This window comes from Alexandromys fortis, unplaced genomic scaffold, assembly GCF_014885135.2.
Source record: "Alexandromys fortis isolate MF-2015 unplaced genomic scaffold, M_Fortis_MF-2015_v1.1 scaffold_373, whole genome shotgun sequence".
Lineage (NCBI taxonomy): Eukaryota > Metazoa > Chordata > Mammalia > Rodentia > Cricetidae > Alexandromys > Alexandromys fortis.
Window position 1 is genome coordinate 185,786 of NW_026068244.1, and position 25,606 is coordinate 211,391.

Sequence of the window (25,606 nt, forward strand, 5' to 3'; positions counted from 1 at the left end):
AGTTCAGTAGGTAAAGATACTGTCACCAGGCTTGATCTGTGATGGAAGGAGAGAACCAACGTTCTCTCCCGCGGTTGCTCTTTGACTCCCCCGCCACACACACAAGAATTAAAAATAAAGAGTGTGAGTCAGATGCTAAATCCTTTGATAAAAATAGTGAAAATCAATATAGGTATGCTGGCTGTCAACAACCGGGCGTCTTTGAGGGAAGTCTATACTTAACATGGAATAAACAGAATGCAGTTATAGGCAGAAAGTGTAGGCTGAGATTTGTGGGCCTGAAAATTTTGGGTTGAGGAAAAATATGGATGGAAGACAGATTAGATGTCCATCCTAAAGATTCTAATTGACAGGCAGATCTCTGTGAGTTCGAGGCCAGTCTGGTTTACAGAGCTAGTTCCAGGACAGGCTCCAAAAAACTACAAAGAAACCCTGTCTTGAAAAACAAAAACAAAACAAAACAAAAGATTCTAATTGAGATATTAATGAAAACTCTTCTAGAATGACTAGAGCCTTGAGTTTTTAACAACAGTCTCTGGATGAGGACCAATCTGCAGGGTGCTCTCTGGGCATCAAAGCCAGGAACAAAGGTATCCTCTGTGACTTTGCTCCCAGCAGCACCTGTTTGGTAATGCCTGGCTCCTATCCCTGGCTCCTAACGACCTCTTCATCCACTGGTACAAAGCGTGATCCTAGTTGGCCTCCCTCTATCCGGGCCTCAACGTTTTTTCTCTGCAGCTGCTTCTCTGTATCTCAGAAGCGTCCTTTTCCTTTCTGTACCCTCCTCGGCTGAGTATTCTGGAATCTCTAGTTGGGCTGTTTGCAGCTCCGCGGTAGAGTACTTGTCCTACGGGTACAGGTGCACGGACTTGGGGTTTGGTTCTATCACTGAAATTTTTTTTTTTAAAAGGCTGTTTCTCTGTCCCTTTCGTTGTCTGTCCTGTAACTTTGTCTTTCTCCAAACAAACTGTGTCCTCCTGGGAAGTATGGACCTGTTATTATTCCTCTGTGTGTCTGTGTCTGCAGGACCTGGTAGAACCTGGCAAATAGGAATCGGTTTCGCTTACACTTGAAAACTTTACTGAGAAAGGGACTCAGTCTCTGTCTTCGTCCCGTCTTGCTCTGGTGGAGCTGGCTGCATGTCAAATGGTCAGCTAGAGAGCAGGGTAAAGCAGTGCTGTGATACTATGCAGGTGCCACCAGATTCTTTCTACAAACAAAACCCGGCCACGACTTTTCCCTTTCCGGGGTCCGGGAGCTGCAGGCCATGCTCACCGCCCCCCCAGCCCCCACTTCCCTACCCCCCCCCCACCGTGCGGGGCCGCAGCTCCCCGCCCCAGTAGGCGGCTCTGTGCGGGCCAATCAGCGAGCGCATGTGCAAAAGAGCCTAAAAGCCCTCCTCCGGTGGCGAGACCGGTGCAAGATGGCTGCGGCGTGTCGGAGCGTGAAGGTAGACTGTCCTATGCCTCTAACGTTTTGTTTTTCACGCAGGTTAGGACTGCGCTGGCAGGAGCTAGAGAGGGGAGATCGGGAGTAAAGGGTCCTGCTTATCCGGGCCTGGTTTTGTGGCAGTTGGGCTCAGGAGGTGAACACCAGCGTTTACCTGCACGTGTGTGAGGGATTAACAGAGACTCATGCCTGGGGTGAGACACGCCCCCCCCTCCCCCTCCCCTTGGTCCCAGCGGAGGGGAGAGGAAGCACATTGGGGTCACTGACTGTCCCCGCGTCTTCGCGGATTCGTGGAACTGGCAAGTGGGGGGGTGCTTTGGACAGTAGCAGTTCACCGTGTACCTCTCTTCATAGGGCCTGGTCGCTGTAATAACTGGAGGAGCCTCGGGCCTTGGCCTGGCTACGGCCAAAAGACTGGTGGGACAAGGGGCCACAGCTGTGCTTCTGGACCTACCTAACTCGGGGGGTGAGGCTCAAGCCAAGAAGTTGGGAGAGAGCTGCGTGTTTGCCCCAGCCAACGTGAGTTACGACTCTCGCAGAGTGTGCAAGGGAAACTTGAGAGAGGGGTTCTCCCATAAGAGTGGTGTCTAGGGTCCGTCAGATGGCTTAGCCAGTAAAAGCGCCTGCTGCTATCCGTAACAACCTGAGTTTGATCCCCAGGACCCACATGGTATAAGAAAAGAACCGACTCTGACCTCCACACGTGTGCCCTGGCACAAACATACAAATAAATCATTCAGCTCCCTTTATCTTTTGACTCGAGTCCTTGAGCACATGAGAACACCTGCAATAAGAACCCGGGGCTCAGCATGATGGGGACGAGGACTGGACACGGCAGAATTTCCTGGAGGAGATGTGGATAGTTGGAAATGCCTGTCTTGCCCAGTGAGTTTGTATGTACAGAGTTGAAAAACTTGAACTCAGCAGAAATGGATTTTTAAAAAAGCTGGTTCATGTTCCTGTAATTCTCAACAGGGTTGTATTGGAATATACCTCAGTGGTTAAGTTCTTGCCTAGCATGTGGGAGACTCCTCAGTTTGTCAATACTGCAAAAGAGAAAAGGCAAAAACAAGGTTGTAGAGTGCCCTAATCCATAGTAGCTGAGAATTACCAGGGGCATACGAATCCAAAGAGAGTACAGATTTAAAAACTGTTTTGCAATGCTTTTCTGTAGTACCTACCATGTTCCGCTTAGTTCCGCCACAACCCTCTCTTGGCCTTCCTCTTGCTCTTGCTCTCACAATTCTATTCCCATCCAAGCACTGGGCTTGCCCTCTGCTCTAGGTTTAGTGGTGTGTGTATATCAAGAAATAAATTCCTTTCTGTCACTTCATCCTTTCAAGGTGACCTCTGAGAAGGACGTACAAGCAGCTTTGACTCTAGCGAAAGAAAAGTTTGGTCGCATAGATGTGGCTGTCAACTGTGCAGGTATTGCAGTGGCCATTAAGACATACAACCAAAAGAGGAACCAGGTCCATACCTTGGAGGACTTCCAGCGGGTTCTCAATGTAAGGCCTTGGCAGATCTCCAGGGGTAGGGATAAGAAATGTCTGGTTGTGGGCCTTCAGCTTTTTAAACAAACAGAAGGCAGCCTCTACCTTAGATCCTACATCATGGTTCGCCCCACCCTCCAGGTGAATCTCTTAGGCACTTTCAATGTGATCCGCCTAGTTGCTGGGGAGATGGGCCAGAATGAACCAGACCAGGGAGGCCAACGTGGAGTTATCATTAATACTGCCAGTGTGGCTGCCTTTGAAGGCCAGGTATGTGGACAGGGGCAAAGTTCTTATCTGAATGACTTGTGGGGGCTCTCTCACTTACAGTCTCCACTTTTTTTCCAGGTTGGACAAGCTGCATACTCTGCATCCAAAGGGGGCATAGTAGGCATGACACTGCCCATTGCTCGGGATCTGGCTCCCATAGGCATCCGTGTGATGACTATTGCTCCAGGTAGACCTTTCTTTTTTGCCATACCTAAAATTGGGTGGATCTATAGGCAGATGAGGGAAGGTACCCACTCCCTAAATATCAGCAACTCAGCACTAACGTGAGGAAGAAACAAGTAACTCCGAAAACAAGAATGAACTTTGGATTCTGGTCTCTTGTCTAGGTTTGTTTGCCACCCCACTGCTCACCAGCCTTCCAGAGAAAGTGCGCAACTTCTTGGCCAGTCAGGTGCCCTTTCCCAATCGACTGGGTGACCCTGATGAATACGCTCAGATGGTACAAACCATCATCGAGAACCCATTCTTGAATGGAGAGGTCATCCGATTGGATGGGGCCATTCGAATGCAGCCTTAAAGGGTGAAGACAGGAAAAATACTAGCTTCTTTTCAGCGTGAAGGAAACCTAACAGCCATTTCATAACTCTGCTCCAGTCACCCTCTGTGCCTAATAAATTCTCAAATTTACAGGGTGTGAGCTTTCTTGTGTACTGGGATACTAACATGGGGAAAGAAAGAGTGCAGGCTCTGAGGCTGGATAGCTAAGAGCCCCAGCGTGGAGTGGGAAAGGTGGTATTTTACACTTGTATTCTGTTACAACACACGCTTCACTGTATGGAGCAACTTTATTACTTAGGGTAGGTAGAAAGTGAAGGTTTGTGCTCAGTTCCCTCCTACTGAGAAGAGATTGGAGATAGGGGTATGCAGTATTTTCTTTTTGACTCCTAGCCACCTGTGAGATTGATAGGTGAGAAAGGAGGTCACCATCCTGTGTTCAGCGGCTGGTGGTGTTGAACTGCAGAAAATACTGGGCAGTAGGTTGGTTGGTGTAGATGATCGAATTCAGATAATTTTGCCTGTGAAAATTCAAGGACACAGGTGACGTGCTTTCCCTTTCCCTGGTCCTTCCTTATCATCCCTTCCACCTACCCTCAGCCTTCCTCCCCACTGATACACCCTAGAACTCACTGGGTTTGTTGCTCCCTAGCTAACTCCTGGTTGAAGGAGCCCAGCCCCCTCCGGAATTCTGCACACAGTTCCTTCTCCTGTTCCTCTAGCTCCAGTGCTGCTTCAGCCAGGTTGATGGTTTGGCGTCCCCACTCAGCTTCCACGGACTTTTCTGCTTGGCGCTGTTCCTTTTTCTCTTGTCGTTGTATTTCTTGGGTTTTCCTGATGGCTGCTCGCTGCTCTGGAGTCATGCCCTTCCAGCAATAGGGCAGGACCCTGTGAGGAGCGTTGGGGCGCTGGGCAACCTGAGGATTCTCAGTCAGCAGATCACTGGTGATTTGTTTCTTGATCTCCGTGAGGTTGGCCTCCTGTTGCTGCTGCTGTTCACGGCGCTGCAGCAGGGCCTGCTTAGCTGCCTGGTGGGTCCCCCAAATATAAGCAGTGTAAGGGCCCAGTCTTAAGAAACTTACTTGAAGAGGTGGGAAAAATACAGCTGTACTAATCTCAGAGAAGGGAGAGACGTAGCGTGGATTTTTAATGACCCTAAGGGTATGATGGAGGGGAGAGAATGGCCAGGGCATTTCTCTGCATTTAGTCTGAGATCAGGGATCTTAAGTCACCCTGTATGTGGAGGTAGGGGGAGAGGCGACTTATGCTTTAATAGGCTCTTAGGTGGAAGTGGGGAGTTCTTGGGTAGATGAGAACACTTGCACTGGTTTGAAATTGGGTGTGAGGAGAAAGTTGTGGGTAAGGTTCCCCCAGGACTTTGTTCAGGAATTGGGGTGGGCTTAGTGCACTGGATAGTCAGGACATACCTGGGCTTTGTTGGCATTGGCCATAGCAGTCCTCATGGCTGCTTTGCAGGACTCCTCCAGCCTGGCCAGTTCAGCAGCTCTTGTGTCCACGGCTAGGCGCAGCTGCTCACTAAGCAAAGCTACACAGGGAAATAGGCCAGGGCATTGTACTTGCCTCTTCTAGTCGCCAGTCCAGGTTCACTCATTATCTATTTGTTTGACATACTTTATATTTGTGTATACAGATGTGTCAAAGTTGGAAGGAGTTACTCTTTGGGGTCACGGGTAGCTAAAGCACAGCAACTTGGGGAACAATGTAGTTCTGTCATATTGGAGCTGTGTGGCCTTAAGTAATTTCATCTCTCTAAGCCTCGGTCTACAGGTTATATGTTAGGTTTTAAGGATACCACAGAATTAGCTCCTGTCTCAGAGAACTTCCTGCCTAGTCCAGTGTGGTGGTGTATGCCTATAATTCCAGCACTTGGGAGATAGAGGCAGGAAGATCAGAACTTCAAGGTCATCCTTGGCTATATAGCAAGTTCAAAGCCAGTGTGTTTCATGAGACCCTGTCTCAACACTCCCCACGCCAAGAAAAAAATCCTCCCTCTCTGGTGTGAGAGAGAGAGAGATCAAATAGATAATCAGACTACAACAACCTGGTAAGGTGAATGGCAGAGATGCATATAAGTATATTAAAGGTTTTGGGTGCTGAGAAAATAGCTCAGTGGTAGGAGTATGTACTTAGCATATATGATGTCTTGGATTCTATCCCCAGGGCCAAAACAATAACAAATTGTTGAAGTTCAGAGATCAAGAGGAAAATGGTATGTCAGCCACGGCCACAGCATCAACAAAGCTACTAAATTTTTCCCAACTCCAGCCACACATGGGTCTCATTGTTCTTAGGCCCCATCAGACCTTGGTGATTGAAAGTTGAAATGTGAGTAGAAAGACATGGCCTTACCCGGGAAAGGTTTTCTCTAGTGAAAAAGAAGGGTGTGGTCACAGACTGTATCATAGTAGTAGTTGCTATTCTATGTGATGGAAATTATAATCCCTATTTTAAAGACAGAAACTGAGCTGTCAAGGTGGTGCATGACTGGAACCCCAGTATTCATGGGGCTGAGGAATGAGGATTAATGAGTTCAAGCCCACCCTAGGCTGTATCTACATAGCAAGAGCCTGTCTCATTAAATAAAAGAAAGACAAACTCAGTTATGGAGAGCCCAAAGCTGAAAGTAAGTAGAACCATAAAATGCTTCCCCCAGGTCAGTGCCAAGAAGTCATGAATAATGGCTACAGTGTCAGTTGCTGAAGGAAGTCAAGGAGGTTAGGGTTTGTAGAGGCTAACCTTTCTGCCTCGGCTGGATGGGTAACTACCTCCTTACACAGTGCTATCCCCAGATCAGGTGAGCTCCCTGCTAGCCTACTGACCTGCACGCACCTCCTCTTCTCTGGCTGCCTGTTGCTCCTGCAGCTGTTTGTCCAGGTTGTATCTGAACTGCTCCTGCTGCATTTTCAGGCGTGACTCCCTCTCCAGGTCCTCTCCAAGGAAGTACTGCATGCTGGCTGGGCCAAAGTATGGTTCTCTGTCATAGTAAGAGGCTGGACACTTATAGAGTTGGTTGGGATCCCAGAAGTCAAAGTCATGCCCATTCTTGAGTTGCTGTCTTTGCTCCCGAAAATCCTGCACTCTCTTGGATAACCGACATGCCCGTTCTGCCTCTTCCTTCTCCAGCATCTGTGCTACCAGATCATAATGTGCTTGCTTGGTATCTAGGAGTGATTGACAGGGACATGAAGACAACCCAGAACAGAGCCCAGTCAACCAGTCTCTGTTCCTCAACTGACTTGTCTTAACATTCCCAGAGCCCCAGGCTCTATTCAGAGGAGGAGTCGCCCAACTCTAACCCACTCTCTCTCATTTATACTTTTGTTTTGCCCCAGCCTTAGTTTACCATAAGCCATATCATTGCTTCGCTCCACTGCTTCACGAATCTTTCGTTCCTCCACCTGGCTGTTCAGGGCTTCCACATCCACCTGGATCTCAAAGAAAGGGGCTAAATTAGAGTAGGGTCTCTGCACGGTACATTGAATGCTCTAACATGCTGTTTAGAAATTACCCCCTTCTCTTTAGGACCTACTGGATAAAGTTCTAACCCCAGAACAAAGCTTGTAAACACCATTGTGGTCTAGTTGCTGCTTTTGCCTTTATCTTTTTGTGCCCCCTTTCCCTGCCCCCTCACATTAGTCTCAGGAACTGTTAGTATTTAAGTCTAGTGGTTTGAACCCACAGCCTTTGCTGTTTCCTCCATTTGGAAAGCCTTTCCTTCCTTTACCCCAACTTCAGTTTACCATTCAAGACTTGCTCAGGAAGGTTCTATCCCATAATCTAGGATCCACTGTCCAAATTGTAATGACATCAGATGCCCTATTATCTCCTCCACTAGGCTGTGAGCTGTTTCAGGGTAGAAGTTAGGCCTTAGCTATCATATTTCTCCACTGTCCAACATAGTACTTGGTATAGGGTGGATCCCAAGGAAATTCTTGCAACCAGGAGATCAGACCACTCAAACTTCAGTTTGCTTATGGTCAGGTAGTATGCTCTGATTTTTCAAAGTTGACATCTCAATGCTTTATTTGGTCTCATTTTACAGAGGAGGACAGGATAGCTTACATATCATAAAGCCACATACATAATAGCAGACTTAGCTTTGAACACAAGTGTGGTGTCTTTTTTATTAAAGTAATCAATACTTTCTCTTTCATTGTAAGTTACTTAAAACATTTCAAAATGGTACAAAAGGGCATACAGTTTAGTGAAGAATAAACAGCTGTGAAGGTTAATATTGTCAACATGGTCTGGTAAGATGCTTCAGTGGATAAAGTTCAGGCCTGAGAGAGTCTGATACCAGAGAGCTACATCATGGAAGGAGAGGGCCAACTCTTACAAGTTATCTTTGGACCTGCACATTCACACTGTAGCATGTATATACCACATGCCCCTCCCAAATAAATAATACTAGCATCTAGAATCACTTAGGAGAGAAACCTTTGGACATGTCTATGTCTATAAGGAAGTTTCTAGATTGGATCATTTTAAGTGGGGAAACCTGCCTTAACTGTGGGCAGTACCATACCATGAATTAGGGTCCTGTATTGAATAGAAAGGAGAAAGTGAACTGAATTCTGCTTCATAACTGTGAGTGCAAAGTGGCCAGCCCCTTCCTGCTTCTTCCCCCCATAATGGATTATATACTCAAATTGAGCCAAAACCCTCCTTCCTTGTATTGTCAGGCATTTTGTCATAACAGGAAAAATAACGAATATAACTGTCATATTTAGCCTTGCAAAAACCCCTTAAATATTCTTTACACACTGTTGTGGCTCCATGTTGTTTCTCAAGAACCAGTTACAGTCCAAGAGTTGACCAAAGAGGAGCCAGCTGTCACCCTATCGTTTGTCCCTGCACAATTCTGACTCTTCCTAAGCCTGTCCAGGCATATGAAGTTGGCTCCCCAGCTCCTTCCTTTCCACTCCTACGGCCTTCTTGAATCCAGAGGGGCTATAATGCACAGCTACATTCCTTTCTAGGTGTAAGAGGGAAGTAACCCCAGTCTTGTAAAGTGGTTTCCATTACCCACTCACCCCCATGATTCGGTTCTGCACATTGAAGAATCGGCATTGTCGCTCCTTTTCTCGATTTTTTCTAGCCTCAATGGCTGCTATCTCCTTGGGATCTGGTGCGAGGTCTAACTTATACATCTGGAGTAACGAGAGGTGGAATGAAGCATCAATGCTGGCGCTGTCCTTCACCATACCGTACCTCTAGTTCTTCCTCCCTTGCCACATCTCACCAGTTATGACCCTGAGTTTACTTTCTGATGTTTCCTATCCGTGCCCTCAGTCTCTGCCGTCACCACACTAAGTCAAGCTTTGCTCTAATGTCAGACAATAGTCCCAGAAACCTTGATGGTCTGTTACTCTAAAGATCTCCTCTCTGCCAAGGCCACCAAGGGGATCTTTCTGAAAGCTCATTGCAATCCTTAGCTTAAAGCCTTTGTAAGCAGGCCCAAGTGCAGAGAATAAGAGACTGCAGAATGTCCCCTAGAGGGTACATCTGTATCGTATCCCCTCCTCCCAAGGCTCAGTAACCATTGCAGAAAAAGGGGTGGAAAGACTAAGAGTCAGAGGTGGTAGATGGATACAGGGAAAGTACCAGGGAAAGTGTCCTCTGGACATAGCAGAGGCAGCTGCACGTGTGAACCCACAGAGATTTTGCACAAACCCTGTGCAAGCTTAAGCTAGACCAAATCCCAGTATACAGAAAGGAAGTGGGCACCCCAGTGAAGGAGCTGTTGGCAACTGATAGCTGCTGGGAGAGGAGAGTCAGTTTTAAGAGTGTAGAGCCCACTCTTTTTACGGTATTTTCTTATTTATTTTTGAGACAGGGTTTTTCTGTGTAACAGCCCTGGCTGTCCTGGAAGTTGCTTTGTAGACCAGGTTGGCCTCAAACTCACAGTGATCCACCTATCTGCCTCCCAAGTGCTGGGATTAAAGGTGTGTGCCACTACTACCCGGCTTTATTTTTGTTTTTCAAGACAGGGTTTCTCTGTGTAGCCCTGGCTGTCCTGTTCTTTTTTTGTTTGTTTGTTTGTTTGTTTTTCCGAGACAGGGTTTCTCTGTGGCTTTGGAGCCTGTCCTGGAACTAGCTCTTGTAGACCAGGCTGGCATCAAACTCACAGAGATCCGCCTGTCTCTGCCTCCCAGGCTGGCCTTGAATTCAGATCTGCCTGCCTCTGCCAGGTGTGTGCCACCCAGACTGATCTTAGTGAGTTTGAGGCTAGCCTAGTTTACAAATTGAGTTCCGGGACAGCCAGGGTGGTTACACTAAGATACCTTGTCTCTAAAAACCAAAAGAAGCGTGTGCCACCACAATCTGCACCCTACTCCTAAATTCACCATGCTCCAGTAGAAGGTCACAATCCAATAATATATTGTCAGCACAAACCCGACATGATGGATGAAAAAAAAAGAGCACATAAAGTTGGGTGGGGGCAGGGAAAGGGAGCTAGATCTGGGAAGAGTTGGGGGAGGGGTAAGTATGATCAAAACACATTGTACAAAATCCCCAAGGAACTAATAAAATCTTTGTAAGCAGCTCTAAAACAGGTATCTAAAAGATAATGTAAAATAAGTGAATGAATTTAATTGATAAAAAAAAGATAAGGTTCAACTCCCTTTGTTAGCGCTCAAAATGCCAGGGCAGGAAGATCATGAGTTTGACATCAGTCTGGGTTACATAGCCAGACTCTGTCTCAAAATATAAACAGAAAAACTTAAAAAAAAATGTTATTCATTGGCCAGGCAGTGGTGGCACAGACCTTTAATCCCAGCACTCGGAAGGCAGAGACAGGTAGATCTCTGAGTTCAAGGCCAGCCTGGTCTATAGAGCGAGTTCCAGGACAGGCTCCAAAGCTACAGAGAAACCCTGCCTCAAAAAACAAACAAAAAAACCCAATATGTTATTCATGAATTCTCTCTCTCTCCTCTCTCTCTCTCTCTCTCTCTCTCTCTCTCTCTCTCTCTCTCACACACACACACACACATACAGACACACACACTAAATATTACAGATAGAACAATAGTAGATTTCACAGTATAGGGAGTAGTTTGAAAAGAGACAAGACATTTCAATGGGACCAGTAATTTCACTATGTTGAGGGGATTGTTTTATACCAGGATTTCTCTGTCACCCAGGCTGGCTTGAAGTTGTAATACTTCACCAGACTTTCAAGTACTAAGATTATAATTACACCTACTTTAAGTTAGGGAATTGGTTCATTGATTGCTATTTTGTCAGACTTCCAAACTTACATATGGGCTATATATATTTTTCTTGTTGTGTCAACTATTTCACAGTTACAAAATGGTTATTGGAAGTTATAGAAATAGGAAGAGTTGGAGTACTTGAAGAGAGGCCAGATTGCCTGGAGCACTGTAACCATGGGAGACAGTGGGGTGAGACAAATTGAAAAGGTGTGTTGGGACTGGCTCTTAAAAGCCTGTAGTAATGGGCCTGGGAGTGTGGGTTACTTGGTAATGTGCTTGTCTAGCATATGTGAAGCCCTAGCTACAATCCACAGTACCACATAAACCTGGATTGAGTAGTGCATGCCTATAATCTCAGCACTTTGGGGAGACAGGAGGATCGGAAGTTCAAGGTCCTTTTCAAATACAGAATAAGAACTAGTCTCAAGAAAATGTCTTAAGGGCCGGTGAGATGGTTCAGGGGGTAATACTCGTCAACAAGCCTGCTGACCTGAGTTTGATGCCTGAAACCTACATGTTAGAAAGAGAACCGACTCCTACAAGCTGCCCTCTGCCCTCCACATGTGCGTGCCCACGCTCCCCTCCCCTCACTAAATAAAATAAATGCAATAAAGCTTGTCTTTAGATTGTCTCCAAGAGACCATGGTATGAGGAGAAATAATAGATTTGTGTTTGCAACTCCCCACCTTCACCACTTACGTGTCATATGAAGGAACATGGACCATATATCTGACTAGGTAAGTAATAAAATAAAGGGGAAATTTTATTTCAGAAAAGCTGCATGTCTGTGGGATGAGTGGGCAACAGAAAACAATACTGAAGAAGCTAGAAGGCCAATGTAGAGACCACTGAGGTTAACCAAAAAGACATGGCTATTGATTTGAGCAGGGCTATTTTAAGGAGAGGGTGGGCTGGATAAATGTCTCATTAAAGGGTAGTCTCACACCTAGAAAGACAAGGGAAAAGTAGTAAAGTCTGGGTTAAAGAATGCGTCCAGGGCTGGGGAGAGGACTCAGTGGGTAAAGCACTTGCTATGCAAGCATGAGGACCTGTGTTCAGATCCCTGGGACCCACAGAGAAGCCAGTTCAGTTTCTCCAGAAGGAAATAAACCCGATTACCATCTTGATTTTAGTCCACTGAGACCCAATCTGGACTTCTGCTTTCCAGAACTGTATGAAAATAAGTTTTTAATAGTTTATTAAGTTTAGGGTGAGTTGTTGTAGCAGCAATATGAAACTAATGTAGTGTCTCAACCAATATTTAGTGGAAGATAGACTTTATCTAAAGCCACCAGCCCTGTGTAACTGTTCAGTAGTCAAGTGAGATACATTGGGTTAAATAAAATACAATATTAAAACACAAAGGGGCCAATGAGATGGAACAGTGGGTAAAGGTGCTTGTAACCAGGTCTTATGCGTTCTACCTCTTGGATCCTCCACATGGTGGAAGAGAACTCACTCCTCTATGTTGTCCTCTGACTTCCACACACACTCACAGAACAAAAGCCCATGAAACAGTTATGGTTACAAAACAGTAATGGTGTGTTTGTATGGTGATGTGTCTGTGCAGTTATACCACAGTGCACTTGTGGAGGTCTGAGGACAACTTGCAGGAACTTACTTTCCCCTCCCATCATGTGGGACCCAGAGCTCAAACTCAGGTCAAGCCTGGTTGCAAATGCTTTACCCTGATAAGCCATCTCATCAGTTTATAATTATTGACTTTAATAGCAATTATCTTTATTATTAATGAGGTTTCATATGTGTTTGACCGTTTGTTTATTGATTTGTGAAGTGTCCATTCATCTTGTGTTCATTTTAGGGATTTTTTTGCATTTAAAAATTTTATTTTCTGCAGGTATACAAAATAAAATTATACACTGAGTGGTGATGGCACACACCTTTAATCCCAGCACTCGGGAGACAGAGGCAGGTGGATCTCTGTGAGTTTGAGACCAGCCTGGTCTACAGAGCGAATTCCAGGACAGGCTCCAAAGCTACAGAGAAACTCTGTCTCGAAAAACAAAATCAAACTATACATATTTATTGGTTATTATGTTTCAATGCATACATATGCTATGTAACATTTAAAACAGAGTAAATCTACCTCCTTGAACATTTATCATTCCTTTTTTCCAAAACAGGGTTTCTCAGTAGTCCTGGCTGTCCTGGAACTCATTGTGTAAACCAAGATGGCCTTCAGCTAGAGATCTGCTTACCTCTGCCTCCCCAGTGCTGAAATTAAATAAGTGCACCACCACCTAGCAAATGCTTCTAACCACTGAGCCCTCCTCCAGCCCTCAGTTCACATCCTAAGAGTGAATTTTGGTAAACTTAAATTTTGTAGCATGTACCCATCTTTTTCTTTGGATGAAGTGTTTCTAGCTATTTAAGAAGTCTGCTGCAAAGTGTGATAGCTCAAACTCATAATCCCAAAAGCAGCTGGAGGCTGAGAGAAGAGGACTGTTAAAAATGGGAGGTCATCCTGGAAAACATAGGCTTGTTTCAAAAATAACCATCATGGATGCTAATGCTGTTCCCAGAAGAAATGAGTTATTAAATATAAATCTCAGTGCCAGGTTATTTGTTAGGGAGGTCTCAGAGGCACCTAGAACATAGACTCCTGTTATTTCCCTTGGTTTTCACCCTAACTAGATGGTAAGAGTCTACTGTTAAAGACATCACACACTTTAGCTGCTGGGCATAGAGAAATCAATCAGGACCAACAAGGAAATGTCCTCCATGCTGGCTAGTTTTCATAGTTCCAGAAGGTGCTACCCAGGCCACCAGGGCAAAAAGACATCTTACCTAAGCAGTGAACCCAGCATGCTATAAATGCCAACCTTCCAAGTAAGATGTACCCACTGGTGCCATAATGATATGGGTAACCAACCACTCTGATTAGATTTGAGACCTGGTCCACAAGAGGGAATTCATGCCTAGTTCTGTAAAGCTGGTCAGAAGTCCATGTCTGGGGAGGTCATAGGCCCTAGGCCATACTACTACTACTACTACTGTTTTGCTAATTGCCTTTTATATATATAAATATATTTATATTCATAGATTAGTGCTGCTCTCAACTGCGGTCGGAGAGCTTCTTTTTGCTGTAGGCAAGTTTATGCAGAGACTTATAACTGTTCATACTGTTGAAAAGAAGTGACTGTTGAATGCCTAGCTTTAAATGAGATGTGTATCAGCCCTAGTCCAAAGTTCAGGGAACACTGTGTTAGAAGTGGGAAGGATGTAAAGAGCTGGAGGATGGGGAGGGTACCATGAGATGCTGTCTTTCAGACACCACACGGCCATGCACTCATGAATTCACAGCAGCTGTGGTTATCTGGACGAGACCTGTACAAGAGCAACTCAGTGAACCTTCCAGCCTGGATGGGTGAGGAGCTCATGAGACTCCAACCCTAGATGAAGGCCTATTAGAAGTTGATGATCGCTGAGGTAAGTTTTCTTGCAGGACATACCATGCACACATGGGCAGGACTAATTGGACTCTGAGTTACAAAAGCAAAAGGGGGATCTGATGAGGGTTTAGAGGGCAGAGACGTTGGAGTGGGGATGAATATGGACCATATTCATTGGTACCAAATATGAAAGTAGTAAAGAATTTTTAAAAGACCAGGTGTGGTGGCACATACCTTTAATCCCAGTATTTGGGAGGCAGAGGCAGGTGAATCTCTATGTGTTTGAGGCCAGTCTGGTCTTCATAGTAAGTTTCAGGACAGCCAGGGCAATGTGGAGAGACCCTACCTCCTCAACAAAAAGAACTAAAATATATTAAAACCAACCAATCAACCCCCACCTAAAACAAAATTATTTCCCTAGTCGAAATTCATAGATATTCTAACATTCTTCTACAATTCTAAAGTTTTTCCTTTATTATATTTTTTAATCCATTTGAAAGTGCACTTTGTAAATATTTAGAAATAGGGATACAGTTTAATTTTCTCCTAAGCTCCATCTCATCTTTGAAAATTAAATAGTAAAATCTTTTAAATTATATGCAATTATGGCCTTTGGTTATTTTATTCCCTCTTGTTGACTGTGACTTTTTCCAAAAGAGCTTCATTTTCAGCTTTCATATCAGATTCTATCAACCGAGTTTTCTTACTTTCCTAGACTCTTTAGGATTCTTCCCCGCTGTTAGACATTATTTAAAAACAGCTACAGAAATAGGACTGGAGAGATGGCTTGCTGGTTAAGAACACTTTCCAGTTTTCCAGAGTATCAGAGATCTCTCAGTACCCATCAGGTGGTTCACAAACACGTGTAACTCTGGTTCCAAGAAATCTGATACCCTGTGTCTGTGGCATACACACATATATAAACATACACACACACACAAATAAAAATGAATCTTAAAATAGTTACAGAGCAGGGTGGTGGTGGCACATGCCTTTGTTTGATTCCTGCACTCAGGAGGCAGAGGCAGATGGATCTCTGAGTTCAAGGCCAGCCTGGTCTACTGGCAAAACCAATTCCAGGACAGGCTCCAAAGCAACAGAGAAATCTGTCTCAAAAAAACAAACAACAACAACAACAACAAAAAAAAAACAAAAAAAAAAAGAAAAAAGAGAGAAAGAAAGAAAAAAGAAAAAAATTACTGTAATAGCTGTGGAAACGACCTTCTGAAAATGGCGCTAACCCCAGTCTATAAATGTAAACTGTTGCCATACTATAAGGCTGCTAAAGGGATGCCTCAGTAGACACCCTGGGTTGCTAAGAGCATGACTTAGTAATGAGCAGATATAAGGTAATAGAAGGTGGTTGAAAGGACGAAGAAAAGAGATTGAAAATGAGAAGTGGGTATAAAGAAGAGGAGGGAAACAGGGACGCCAATGAGGGAGTCAGACAAAGGCAGAAAGAGCGAAGAGAAAGATGGGGATAAAGGGATGGTGTCATAGACATAAAATGCAGTGGGAATGGGATTGGGGAGAAACGGATGGGGGGGGGAGGACAAAGCTGGAGCACTGGCTTAAGGATTCGGACCCCTGGTGTTCACACAAGATACCTTTCTCAGTACAGAATTCCAACCTTGAAGCTCCTAAGTGGATTGGGTCCCAAGTTGGCTCTAGGATTTACGACGGCAGTCTTTGAATCTGCTTGAAGAATTAAGAGAGGGGCGGGCGATAGAGGCAGGATCTCAGACACTACTTTCCCCAACTTCTATCTCCGTTGTCTAGGAGTCCCCTCATCCTCCTTCACACTCTAACCTCACCTAAGTCCTCCCTAAGATCCGTCCTCTTAGTCCAAACCGCCCGCCCCTCCGAGGGTGCCTCCTTCTAACTCCTGACTGAGCCCTTTGCTGGAGCCCCCAGACCGGCTAGACTCCAAAACAGCAGAGCGCCCGCCTCACACTCGCCCTGGGGTGCCGAGCCGGGAGAGCCTAACCACGCTGTAACTTCCGACCTGTCTTAATAAGCGTGGGCTCACGCCCCGCCTGCCTTCACTTCTCCCCCCTACAGCGATCCGTCTGGGCACTAACGCTTCCCTAGTCCGCTGTTGCTTAGGCGGTTGCGAAGCAACTACAAAGGGGGGCGGGGCCCAAACTCCCGGCACGCGCACGAGCCAATCAACAAAAAACGCTCTTAAAGGAGGAAGTGACTGCTCTCTGGCACCGGAAGCCGGAAATCTGGTTAGCTTCAACTTATTATCGCGAGGTTTACCGTACACCCGGCTTGCACCGCGGTATTTCCCGCGCGGGCTAACCTCGGTTCCCGGGAGCGAGGGGCGGCCTCTCCTACGGTAGCGCCGCTGCCATGGGTTTCCTGAAACTGATTGAGATCGAGAACTTTAAATCGTACAAGGGTCGACAGATTATCGGACCATTTCAGAGGTTCACCGCCATCATTGGACCCAATGGCTCTGGTGAGATAAATCCGGCTGTGGCCCTGTGGGTGTCCCGGTCAGGTCCCCCTGTCTGTCTCCGTAGTAGTAGAACCTATCCCATGCAACCTGAGACGTTGTGAACCCTCAAATGTCCCTTGCTCTTCTTGGCATTATTCATCTCGAACTCGCTCCCCCTTCTGCCACGCACTTAACTTTAGTCTCTTCCCAGATGTCAGTTGGCCGAGTTTTGGGCAGACCCCTCGGTCCGGAATGGTATGGGCCGAGCTGTGCGTTGCCCCGCCCACAACCCCTCCCGCCAAAAGAGGCGTTCCTGGAACTTGCTGCCAGTGTTTGGCCGGTGGCTCCTTTCCGGTCTGTATTGTTCCACCTTCCTTGTCTTAAATTTGACACCTCTAGGAAACTTTGGGACCGTTATCTCTGCCGTGTGTCGGATCTCTAGTAGTATACTCTCTATTTTAGCCAGCCCCCTCCGCACCCGCGCGTCTCACTAGAACACTCCAGTTCCTTTTTCCTTCTTTTCAGCTGCGGCCCTCTGCTCAACAGAGTGCATACGCACTTAAGACATTGTTGCCTCGATTTGTTCCTTTCATATCAGGAAGCCGTAATGAACCTGAACTTGTTGGCTTGCCACATTTGTTGAATGTTTCGGGGTTTATCGGTTAAGTTTATGCGGAAAATAAGCCACGTCCGTGATCGCAGCAAACTTACTATAGAAGATAAAGTACAAAGTGTATTTAGGCTGTTATAAATGCTCTGTAGAAAAGGGGTTAAGCTGATAGCTTAAATTGACTTTGGTAGTCGATATATTGATTTTGGTAGTAAGCCTATTTTTTCATACTTAAGTCTACTATCATAATATCTTGATAATCATCTTAATATCTTAGTAATATTAATAATATAAAATTATATAAAATATATTAATTGATATCTTAATATATCGTGTCTTAATGTTTTATAGCATGTGAACTCGTCTTACCTATCCCTAGAAATGTCAGTTGGGAATCTTGGCTGTGTTCCTCCACTCCAGAGATGCTCAGTTTACTCTTTTTCTAGCCTGGCAGGCCAGTCTTGCCTTAAAGTAGCTTATAGCAAATATTTGCCCTGGACTCTTGCCTGTGTTTTGTTCTCTGCTTAGAGCAACGTTTCCCAACCCTGGCACTTGAGTAGCACACTTTGCAGTGGGGTTGGTCCTGTGTTTAGCTGTGTTCCTGGCTTCTGCCCTCTAAGTGACAGCACGTCCACTTCCCAGAAGTGACCCTTCCCAGAAGTGACCATCAAAAATGTCTCCTGACAGTGCCAGGGTCCTGGGATGGGGTGATGATGACAGGTTACTTCCTTCCCCAACAAGGTTTAAGAGCCACTGGCACCAGATAGTGGTTGCAGGCCTTTAACCCCAGCACTTGGGAGGCAGAGGTAGGTGAAGCTTTTTGAGTTCGAGGCCAGCTTGGTCTACAGAGCTAGTTCCAGGACAGTTAGAGTTGTTACACAGAGAAATCCTGTCTCTGGGAAGAAAAAAACCACTGGCCTAGAGGGTTAATGCCACTAAGTTTCCTAGGGTTTTGATATTGTGCCACTTGTTAAAATCCAGTCCTCTCAGCATTATTAGAATTATAACCCAGCTATTTTGAAAAAGCCCTTGACCTGAGTTCTTACCCTCTCTGTTCTTTTGTTTTTTGAGACAGTATCTTAGGCTTCAAACTCTTAGTCATGCCTCCCCCTCCCAAATGCTGAATGTGTTATACCACACCTGCCTTCTGTCTCTCCATATCTTTCAAAGCTTGGCTCTATAAAGCACTCCTTGATCTTGGTTCCCACTTTGTAAATTGCTCTCTCTCTCTCTCTCTGGCACAGAGTCCTTCCTTCTTCCGTCTGCCCATCCATCCGTCCGTATAGCTTTCGAACCTGTCCTGGAACTCACTCTATATTCCAGGCTGGCCGTGAACTCACAGAGATCCACCTGCCTCTGCCTCCCAAGTCCTGGGATTATAGGCGTGCCCCACCACCTCCTGGCTCAGACTTTATTTTCTGTCACAAATTTATAGTACCTGTTTTATATCTTCATCATTAGAGTATGAGTGTCCTCAAGAAGCTATTTCTTGAGATGTTTTGTTAGTGTTCACACTGCACATTAGAAAAAATGTTTGCAGCATTGAAGAATTGTGAGTAGTTGAGAGGTGTTAATCCTTGAAACTCATGAAAGAAGCTCAAAGATTGGAAATTGGTGCTTGAAAGACCAAATTCCAGTTTATGTTATGTGCTACTTCTGCTGCAATGGCGAGACAGTCTAGATTGTAGAGCAATACATCTGTCATTCATTCATTAGTCTATTATTTATTCATTTAGCCAAGACAGGATTTCTCTTGATAGCACTGGCTGCCCTGGATCTGTAGACCAGGTTGGCCTCGAACTCAGTGATATCCACCTGCTTCTGTCTCCAGAGTGCTGGGATTAAAGGCATGCTCCACCACCACCTGGCAGATCTGTTCTTTATTGAACACCAAATTGATCTTGGTGTTTGTTATTCATTTGTTGAGATAGGCTCTCATCTTCCATACTGGTGTCAAACTCTAGTTCATCCAGAGTGCTGGAATTAAAGGCGTGTACTTCCTCCTGGTTTAATACTGCGTTTGGATTTGAACTGCTGGATAAGCACACACTTCAGCTGGGTCACAACGTCAGGCTCGCAAGGTTGATTTTTGAAGGTCTTTAGCAAACAAGTAACAGAATGAAAGACAATGAGCAAGGATCTTGAAGCTGGATGTAGGTAGACTGCTTTGTCACCCTGTCAGCTGAAGTAAAGAACTGGCACATTTAACTTGAGGAATGACGAGGTTTCTTCCTTTTTAAAGTAGAGGAAATGCCTATTTCCTAAGACTTTTGGATAAGCTAAATTGGGTAATTAATGTGAACATGAATCACAAAGTTGTATGAATCATGTGATGTAGTATTTTTAAGAAAATAGCTGATTATGCATTGGTATTTTAGTAAGTATTAAAAAGAGTCCAGGGTGCTGTCAGACAAAAGAGAAGGCTGCGGAGATGGCTCAGTCTGTCAAGTGTTTGCCACATGAGCATGAGTTTGGACTCTCAGCACCCACTTAGGAAGCAAGCTGGGTGTGGTGCTCTATACCCATAACCCAGCACTGGGGAGGAGGAGACTGCAGGATACCTGGGACTTACTGGCCAGCTAATATAGCTCAGTTGGTGAGCTTCCAGGCCAAGAGAGACCCTGTTTCAAAAAATAAGATGAATAGTTATTTAAAAAAGAGACACCCACCATCAACCTCTGACCTCATGCTTACACACAAATTGGATGTTTAAAAGAAGCCAAGTATGTTAAAAATAGTATACTAATGATATAATTTTGGTAACAAATTTTAAAAGTTCGAGAACCTGATACTTGCTAGGTGTGATGGCACACACCCATAATCTCAGTACTTGTGCAGTTAAGGCAAAAAGATTGCTATGAGTTCCAGGTCAACCTGGGCTGCATAGTAGAACCCTGTACCAAAAAAAAAAAAAAATCAAAAACTTTGTACTGGTTTTGCTACTCAAGTTTGTTTGTTTTGGTACATTTCTTTCTTTTTGCCTCGTTTAATCAAGAGACTGGACTGAGTGATTTCAAAAAGTACAAAAAGTTTTCCAAATGTATGATTCAGTGTACATATCTGAGCAGACTCAGAATTATATCAAGTTTCACTCTTTAATGCTTTCTTTCTTTTTTTTTTTTTTTTAAGACAGGGTTTCTCAGTAGCTAAGGAGCCAATCCATAGACCAGGGTGGCCTCACACTCCACCTGCCTCTGCCTCCTGAGTGCTGGGATTAAAGGCGTGCATGCGCCGCCACCACCACCTGCCTCCTCTTTAATGTTTTTATTTAATTATTTTTTAAAATGACATTTATTGTGTGTGTGTGTTTGTATGGTTGATGTTAGTGTCTTTCCCCCCACAATAACTATTTATTTATTTATTTATTTATTTATTTATTTATTTATTTATTTATTTCAAGATAGGGTTTCTCTGTGTAACAGTCCTGACTGTCCTGAGCCTTGCTCTGTAGACCAGGCTGGCCTCGAACTCAGAAATCCACCCGCCTCTGTCTCCTGAGTGCTGGGATTAATGGTGTGCACCACCACCACCTGGCATTTCCAGCTTATTTTTTGAGACAGGGTCTCTTATTGGCCTGGACCTCATCAACTGGGCTGTATTGCCTGGCCAGCAGGCTCAGTACTTTGTCTCCACTTTCAATGCTAGGTGATGGGCATACACCAATACAGTCAGCTTTTTAAGTGGATGGTAAAGAGTCCAAACTCAGGTCCTTACGTTTGGGTGGCAAGCTTGGTACTTGTGTAGGGATCAGAGGACAGCTTTGCAGGAGTCAGTTCTCTCTTCCCTCTATGTGCGTCCTGGGGATCAAATTCAGGTTAGCAGGCTTGGTGGCTAGTGCCTTAATCTGTGGAGCCATCTCAATGGCCTGTTCATAGGTTTTCTTATTCCTTTGCTTCTTCCCAAGTTTTGTTATGAACATTGGCAAACATATATGTGGTAGCAGGGTGTGGTGGTGCACAACTTTAATCCCAGCTCTCTGTAGGCAGAGGCAGGTGGATCTCTGAGTTCCAGGCCAGTATGGTCAATATACAGAGCCTGTCTCTGTCTCTTTCTGTCTCTGTCTCTCTCTCTCTGTCTGTCTCTCTCTTTCTCATGTGCCCACTTAAACATTTGAAAATAAAGACTTAGCATTTCCCCTTTAATTGCTTCAGCATCATATAAAATTATTATCCTGTCTTATCACCATTTCATTGTTACAACAAAGGAAATTTTTTGTGTGTCATCATTTATCCAGTTTTTCTTTAAGCTTCAAGCTTCTATAGTTGCTCAGTTTATCTAATATATATTCAAGCTTCCCTAATTGCTTCCCAAAATGTTCATGTTTCTTTTTTTGAATGAGTCCAATCATAGTTCATGCTCTCAAGTTGGATGGGATTTCACACACTTGTAATCCTAGTATGTGGGAGGCTGAGGCAAGAAGCTTGTGACTGTAAAGCCAACTTGGACTGTGTAGAAATTTTTTCCTAAAATGAAATAAAAGATTAACCTATAGTAACGTCCATGTTTTATTTTGCCTTTATTTAGTAATGGGGATGGAACCCAGGGTCTTGTGTGTGCTAGTAAAGCCCTACCTCCACTCCTGGTACAGATAGTGAGGTTTTTTTTTTTTTTTTCAGATAGCGAGTTTTTTAAAAGAGCAGGCCCTTTGTGTTGTGGAACATCCTATAGTCCTGTTTTTTTTTTTTTAATTTGTTTTTTTTAAAGATTTGTTTTTTTCTTTTTGTAGTGTCATTCTTTTTTGTATTGTTTTATAAACAATACCATTCAAATTTTCCACTTTTTCCCCTTCTCCCATTTCCCTCCCGCTCACCCACTCTCCCTCCCCTCCCCCTCCAGTCCTAAGAAAGGGCAGGGTGTCCTGCCCTGTGGGAAGTCCAAGGCCCTCCACCCTCCATCCAGGCCTAGGAAGGGATGCATCCAAATAGAATATGATCCCCAAAAGCCAGTACATGCAGTAGAGACAAATCCCAGTGCCATTATCATTGGCTTCTCAGTCTGCCCCAATTGTGAGCCACATTCAGAGGGTCCAGTTTGATCCCATGCTCGTTCAGTCCCAGTCCCCATGCTCATTCAGTTCCAGTCCAGCTGGATTTGGTGAGCTCCCATTAGATCAGGAACACTGTCTCAGTGGGTGGACCAACCCCTCGTGGTCCTGACTTCCTTGCTCATATTTTTCCTCCTTCTGCTCTTCAACTGGACCTTGGGAGCTCAGTCCAGTGCTCCGATGTAGGTCTCTGTCTCTATCTTCATCTGTCTCCGGATGAAGGTTCATATTTGTATTTTTGGGTCTGGGTTATTTCACTCAGGATAGTGTTTTCTATTTCCATCCATTTGCATGCAAAATTCAAGATGCCATTGTTTTTTTCCTGCTGAGTAGTACTCTAATGTGTAGATGTACCACACTTTCTTTATCCATTCTTCCATTGAGGGGCATCTAGGTTGTTTCCATCTTACACCTGTCAAAATGGCTAAAATCAAAAACACCAATGACAACCTATGCTGGAGAGGATGTGGAACAACGGGAACACTCATCCATTGCTGGTGGGAATGCAAACTTGTGCAACCACTTTGGAAATCAGTGTGGCAGTTTCTCAGAAAATTGGGAGTCAACCTACCTCAAGATCCAGCGATACCACTCTTGGGAATATACCCAAGAGATGCCCAATCATACTACAAAAGCATTTGTTCAACTATGTTCATAGCAGCATTATTTGTAATAGCCACAATCTTGTTTTGTTTTAACTCATAAAGCTAAGGGAGATCTTGAATTCTTGCTTTTTTCAAGATAAGGCTTCTCTAACTGTCCTAGAACTTGCTTTGTAGACCAGACTGGCCTTGAACTCAGGGATCTGCCTTCTTCTGCCTCTTGAGTTAAAGGCTTTGACCTTGAACTCTTCTGTGTGTTTTGCTTCTGTGTCCGCCTGTGTACCGCGTGTACTTGGTGTTGGTAGAGGCCAGAAGAGGGTGTTTTATCCCCTGAAACCTAGAGTTTCAGATGATTGTGAGCTGTCTAGTGGGTGCTGAGAGCCAAACCTGGGTACTCTGGAAGAGCACTGAGCCAACCTTGAACTCTTAATCCTTAATTTTCCTGCTTTAGTCCCCTGAAGGTGGGCTAGGGTTAGAATACCTGTTTTCCTTTTAGTCTCTCTAGTCTTTGGGGGGTTGTTTTGATTTGTTGATGTTATTGCTTGAGACAAGGTCTTACTATGTTGATCTGACTGGCTTAGAATTTGCTTTGTAGACAAGGCTGGCCTGGAATTCAACAGAGATCTACCTCCCTCTTCTTCCCAAGTTCTGGAGTTTAAAGAATGTACCATTGCACCTAGCCACACAATTTATTTTTATCTTGAGCTTTTCTTGTATTGTTTACCAGGTTCCTTTATTTGCTATATTTCTTAGCGGTTTGAGTGTGATTATAATAACTTACTTATTAGGTTGAATATTTTTTGGCCACATATTTCATTTCATAACCAATGTTGGTGCTTTATAATGTATTATAACTGGAACATGCCCTTTTAAAAATTTACCAAATTAGCCTTTCTTTGTTTGTTTATTTGTTTGTTTGGAGACAGTTTTTGTTCTCTGTGTAACAGCCCTGGCTGTCCTGGAACTCACTTTGTAGACCCGGCTGGCCTTGAACTCACCGTGATCTACCTACCTCTGCCTCCCAAGTGCTGGGATTTAAAGGCAGGTAACAATACCACCCAGCCAATTTAACCACTTTTAATGTACAGTTTAACAGTGTTACATTTTAACAGTCACACTTTTTTTGTGCAACAGATCTCTAGAACTCTTCTGTCTTGCCCCCTCAGTCCAGCCTGCTTTTATTTTTGCATGGTTGAGGTCAAGCTACTGGGTTTACAAGGTAAAAATAATACCTCTATGTTATCATAGTAAAGGTTGTAGAACAATCCATTCTATGAATACCTGTTTCTTTATATGGGGTTTTAGTGTCTGGCTCCTACAAGTAATTTATTTAACTGCAAAGGAACTATTTTTCCTAAGTCATTGACCCAGTTTTCTGACAACAATTTATTTTCTCTTTTCCATTAGTCTGATATTAGAAAATAGAATAGAAAAGAACACATTTCTATTCTCAATGTCCTTTATTGCTTTTCCCCTTCCCATCTTCCTAATGTTCCCTCTTCTGCTTCATCCCCTTCTCTCTTAGGTAAGTCAAATCTCATGGATGCTATCAGCTTTGTGCTTGGTGAGAAAACCAGCAACTTGCGGGTAAAGACTCTGCGGGACCTGATACATGGAGCTCCTGTGGGCAAGCCAGCTGCTAACCGAGCCTTTGTGAGCATGGTCTACTCTGAGGAGGGTGCTGAGGACCGCACTTTTGCCCGTGTCATTGTAGGTGGGTAAGGCTGATCAAAAGACTCTGAGTCCAAGGAAGCAGATAGACTCATTGCTAGGATGGGAGGACTACCTGACCCTTGCTAACTCATTCATTGTCTTGTAGGAGGCTCTTCTGAGTACAAGATCAACAACAAAGTTGTCCAGCTACATGAATACAGTGAAGAGTTAGAGAAGTTGGGTATTCTCATCAAAGCTCGTAACTTCCTTGTCTTCCAGGTGGGCTATTTTTTTTTTTTAAGACAGATTCTCATTGTATAATCCTGGCTGTCCTGGAACTCACTAAGTAGATCAAACAGGCCTTGAACTCAAAAATATCTGCCTGCTTCTGCTTTCTGAATAATAGGATTAAAGGTGTGCACCACTGTGCTCAGCAAATTACTTTTATTTTTTATCCTTAAAAAAATTTTTTTTTTGGATTTTCGAGACAGGGTTTCTCTGTAGTTTTTGGTGCCTGTCCTGGAACTAGCTCTTGTAGACCAGGCTGGCCTCGAACTCACAGAGATCCTCCTGCCTCTGCCTCCCGAGTGCTGGGATTAAAGGTATGCGCCACCACCGCCCGGCTTCCTTAAAAATTTTTATTTGAAGATTTTATATGCTGTATTGCATCCTTTCCACGTTCCCTCTCTCCAACTCTTGTATCTCTCTAACCACCTCCTCTGGAATTTATGACCTCTTCTATCTATCTGTCTTTTTGTCTGTCTATCTATCTATAGATTTTTTTTGTCGTTGTTTTTTGTTTTTCAAGACAGGGTTTCTCTGGCTTTGGAGCCTGTCCTGGAACTAGCTCTTCTAGACCAGGCACAGAGATCTGC

General features: G+C 44.5%; 3 protein-coding genes across 8 annotated transcripts in view; 2 read left to right on the forward strand and 1 right to left on the reverse strand.

The window, feature by feature from the left end:
- The first annotated feature begins 1,304 nt into the window (after positions 1–1,304).
- Hsd17b10 (hydroxysteroid 17-beta dehydrogenase 10) lies at positions 1,305–3,860 on the forward strand. 2 transcript variants are annotated; one of them, XM_050131224.1, is made up of 6 exons: positions 1,305–1,450; positions 1,804–1,968; positions 2,793–2,957; positions 3,084–3,212; positions 3,291–3,399; positions 3,560–3,860. In XM_050131224.1, exons 1-6 carry the CDS (start codon positions 1,424–1,426, stop codon positions 3,748–3,750), a joined length of 786 nt encoding a protein of 261 aa, XP_049987181.1. In that variant the 5' UTR covers positions 1,305–1,423; the 3' UTR covers positions 3,751–3,860. The 2 variants fall into 2 exon arrangements, with proteins under 2 accessions (XP_049987181.1, XP_049987182.1); XM_050131225.1 differs by lacking the exon at positions 1,305–1,450 and adding an exon at positions 1,474–1,643.
- Positions 3,861–4,012: 152 nt separating this feature from the next.
- Ribc1 (RIB43A domain with coiled-coils 1) lies at positions 4,013–16,819 on the reverse strand. 5 transcript variants are annotated; one of them, XM_050131204.1, is made up of 8 exons: positions 16,685–16,819; positions 15,987–16,074; positions 8,783–8,899; positions 7,093–7,174; positions 6,569–6,910; positions 5,156–5,274; positions 4,362–4,756; positions 4,013–4,249 (listed from the first exon to the last, which is right to left on the reverse strand). In XM_050131204.1, exons 3-8 carry the CDS (start codon positions 8,897–8,899, stop codon positions 4,168–4,170), a joined length of 1,137 nt encoding a protein of 378 aa, XP_049987161.1. In that variant the 5' UTR covers positions 15,987–16,074; positions 16,685–16,819; the 3' UTR covers positions 4,013–4,167. The 5 variants fall into 5 exon arrangements, with proteins under 5 accessions (XP_049987161.1, XP_049987162.1, XP_049987163.1 ...); XM_050131205.1 differs by having other exon boundaries at positions 16,642–16,776; XM_050131206.1 differs by having other exon boundaries at positions 15,987–16,077; positions 16,685–16,703.
- The window catches only part of Smc1a (structural maintenance of chromosomes 1A), a 42,612-nt gene continuing 33,706 nt past the window's right edge, over positions 16,701–25,606 (forward strand). The window contains exons 1-3 of the mRNA XM_050131202.1: positions 16,701–16,843; positions 24,604–24,792; positions 24,898–25,010. Coding sequence (XP_049987159.1) covers positions 16,735–16,843; positions 24,604–24,792; positions 24,898–25,010 — 411 coding nt within the window. The 5' untranslated portion in view covers positions 16,701–16,734. The remainder of the gene's footprint in view (positions 16,844–24,603; positions 24,793–24,897; positions 25,011–25,606) is intronic.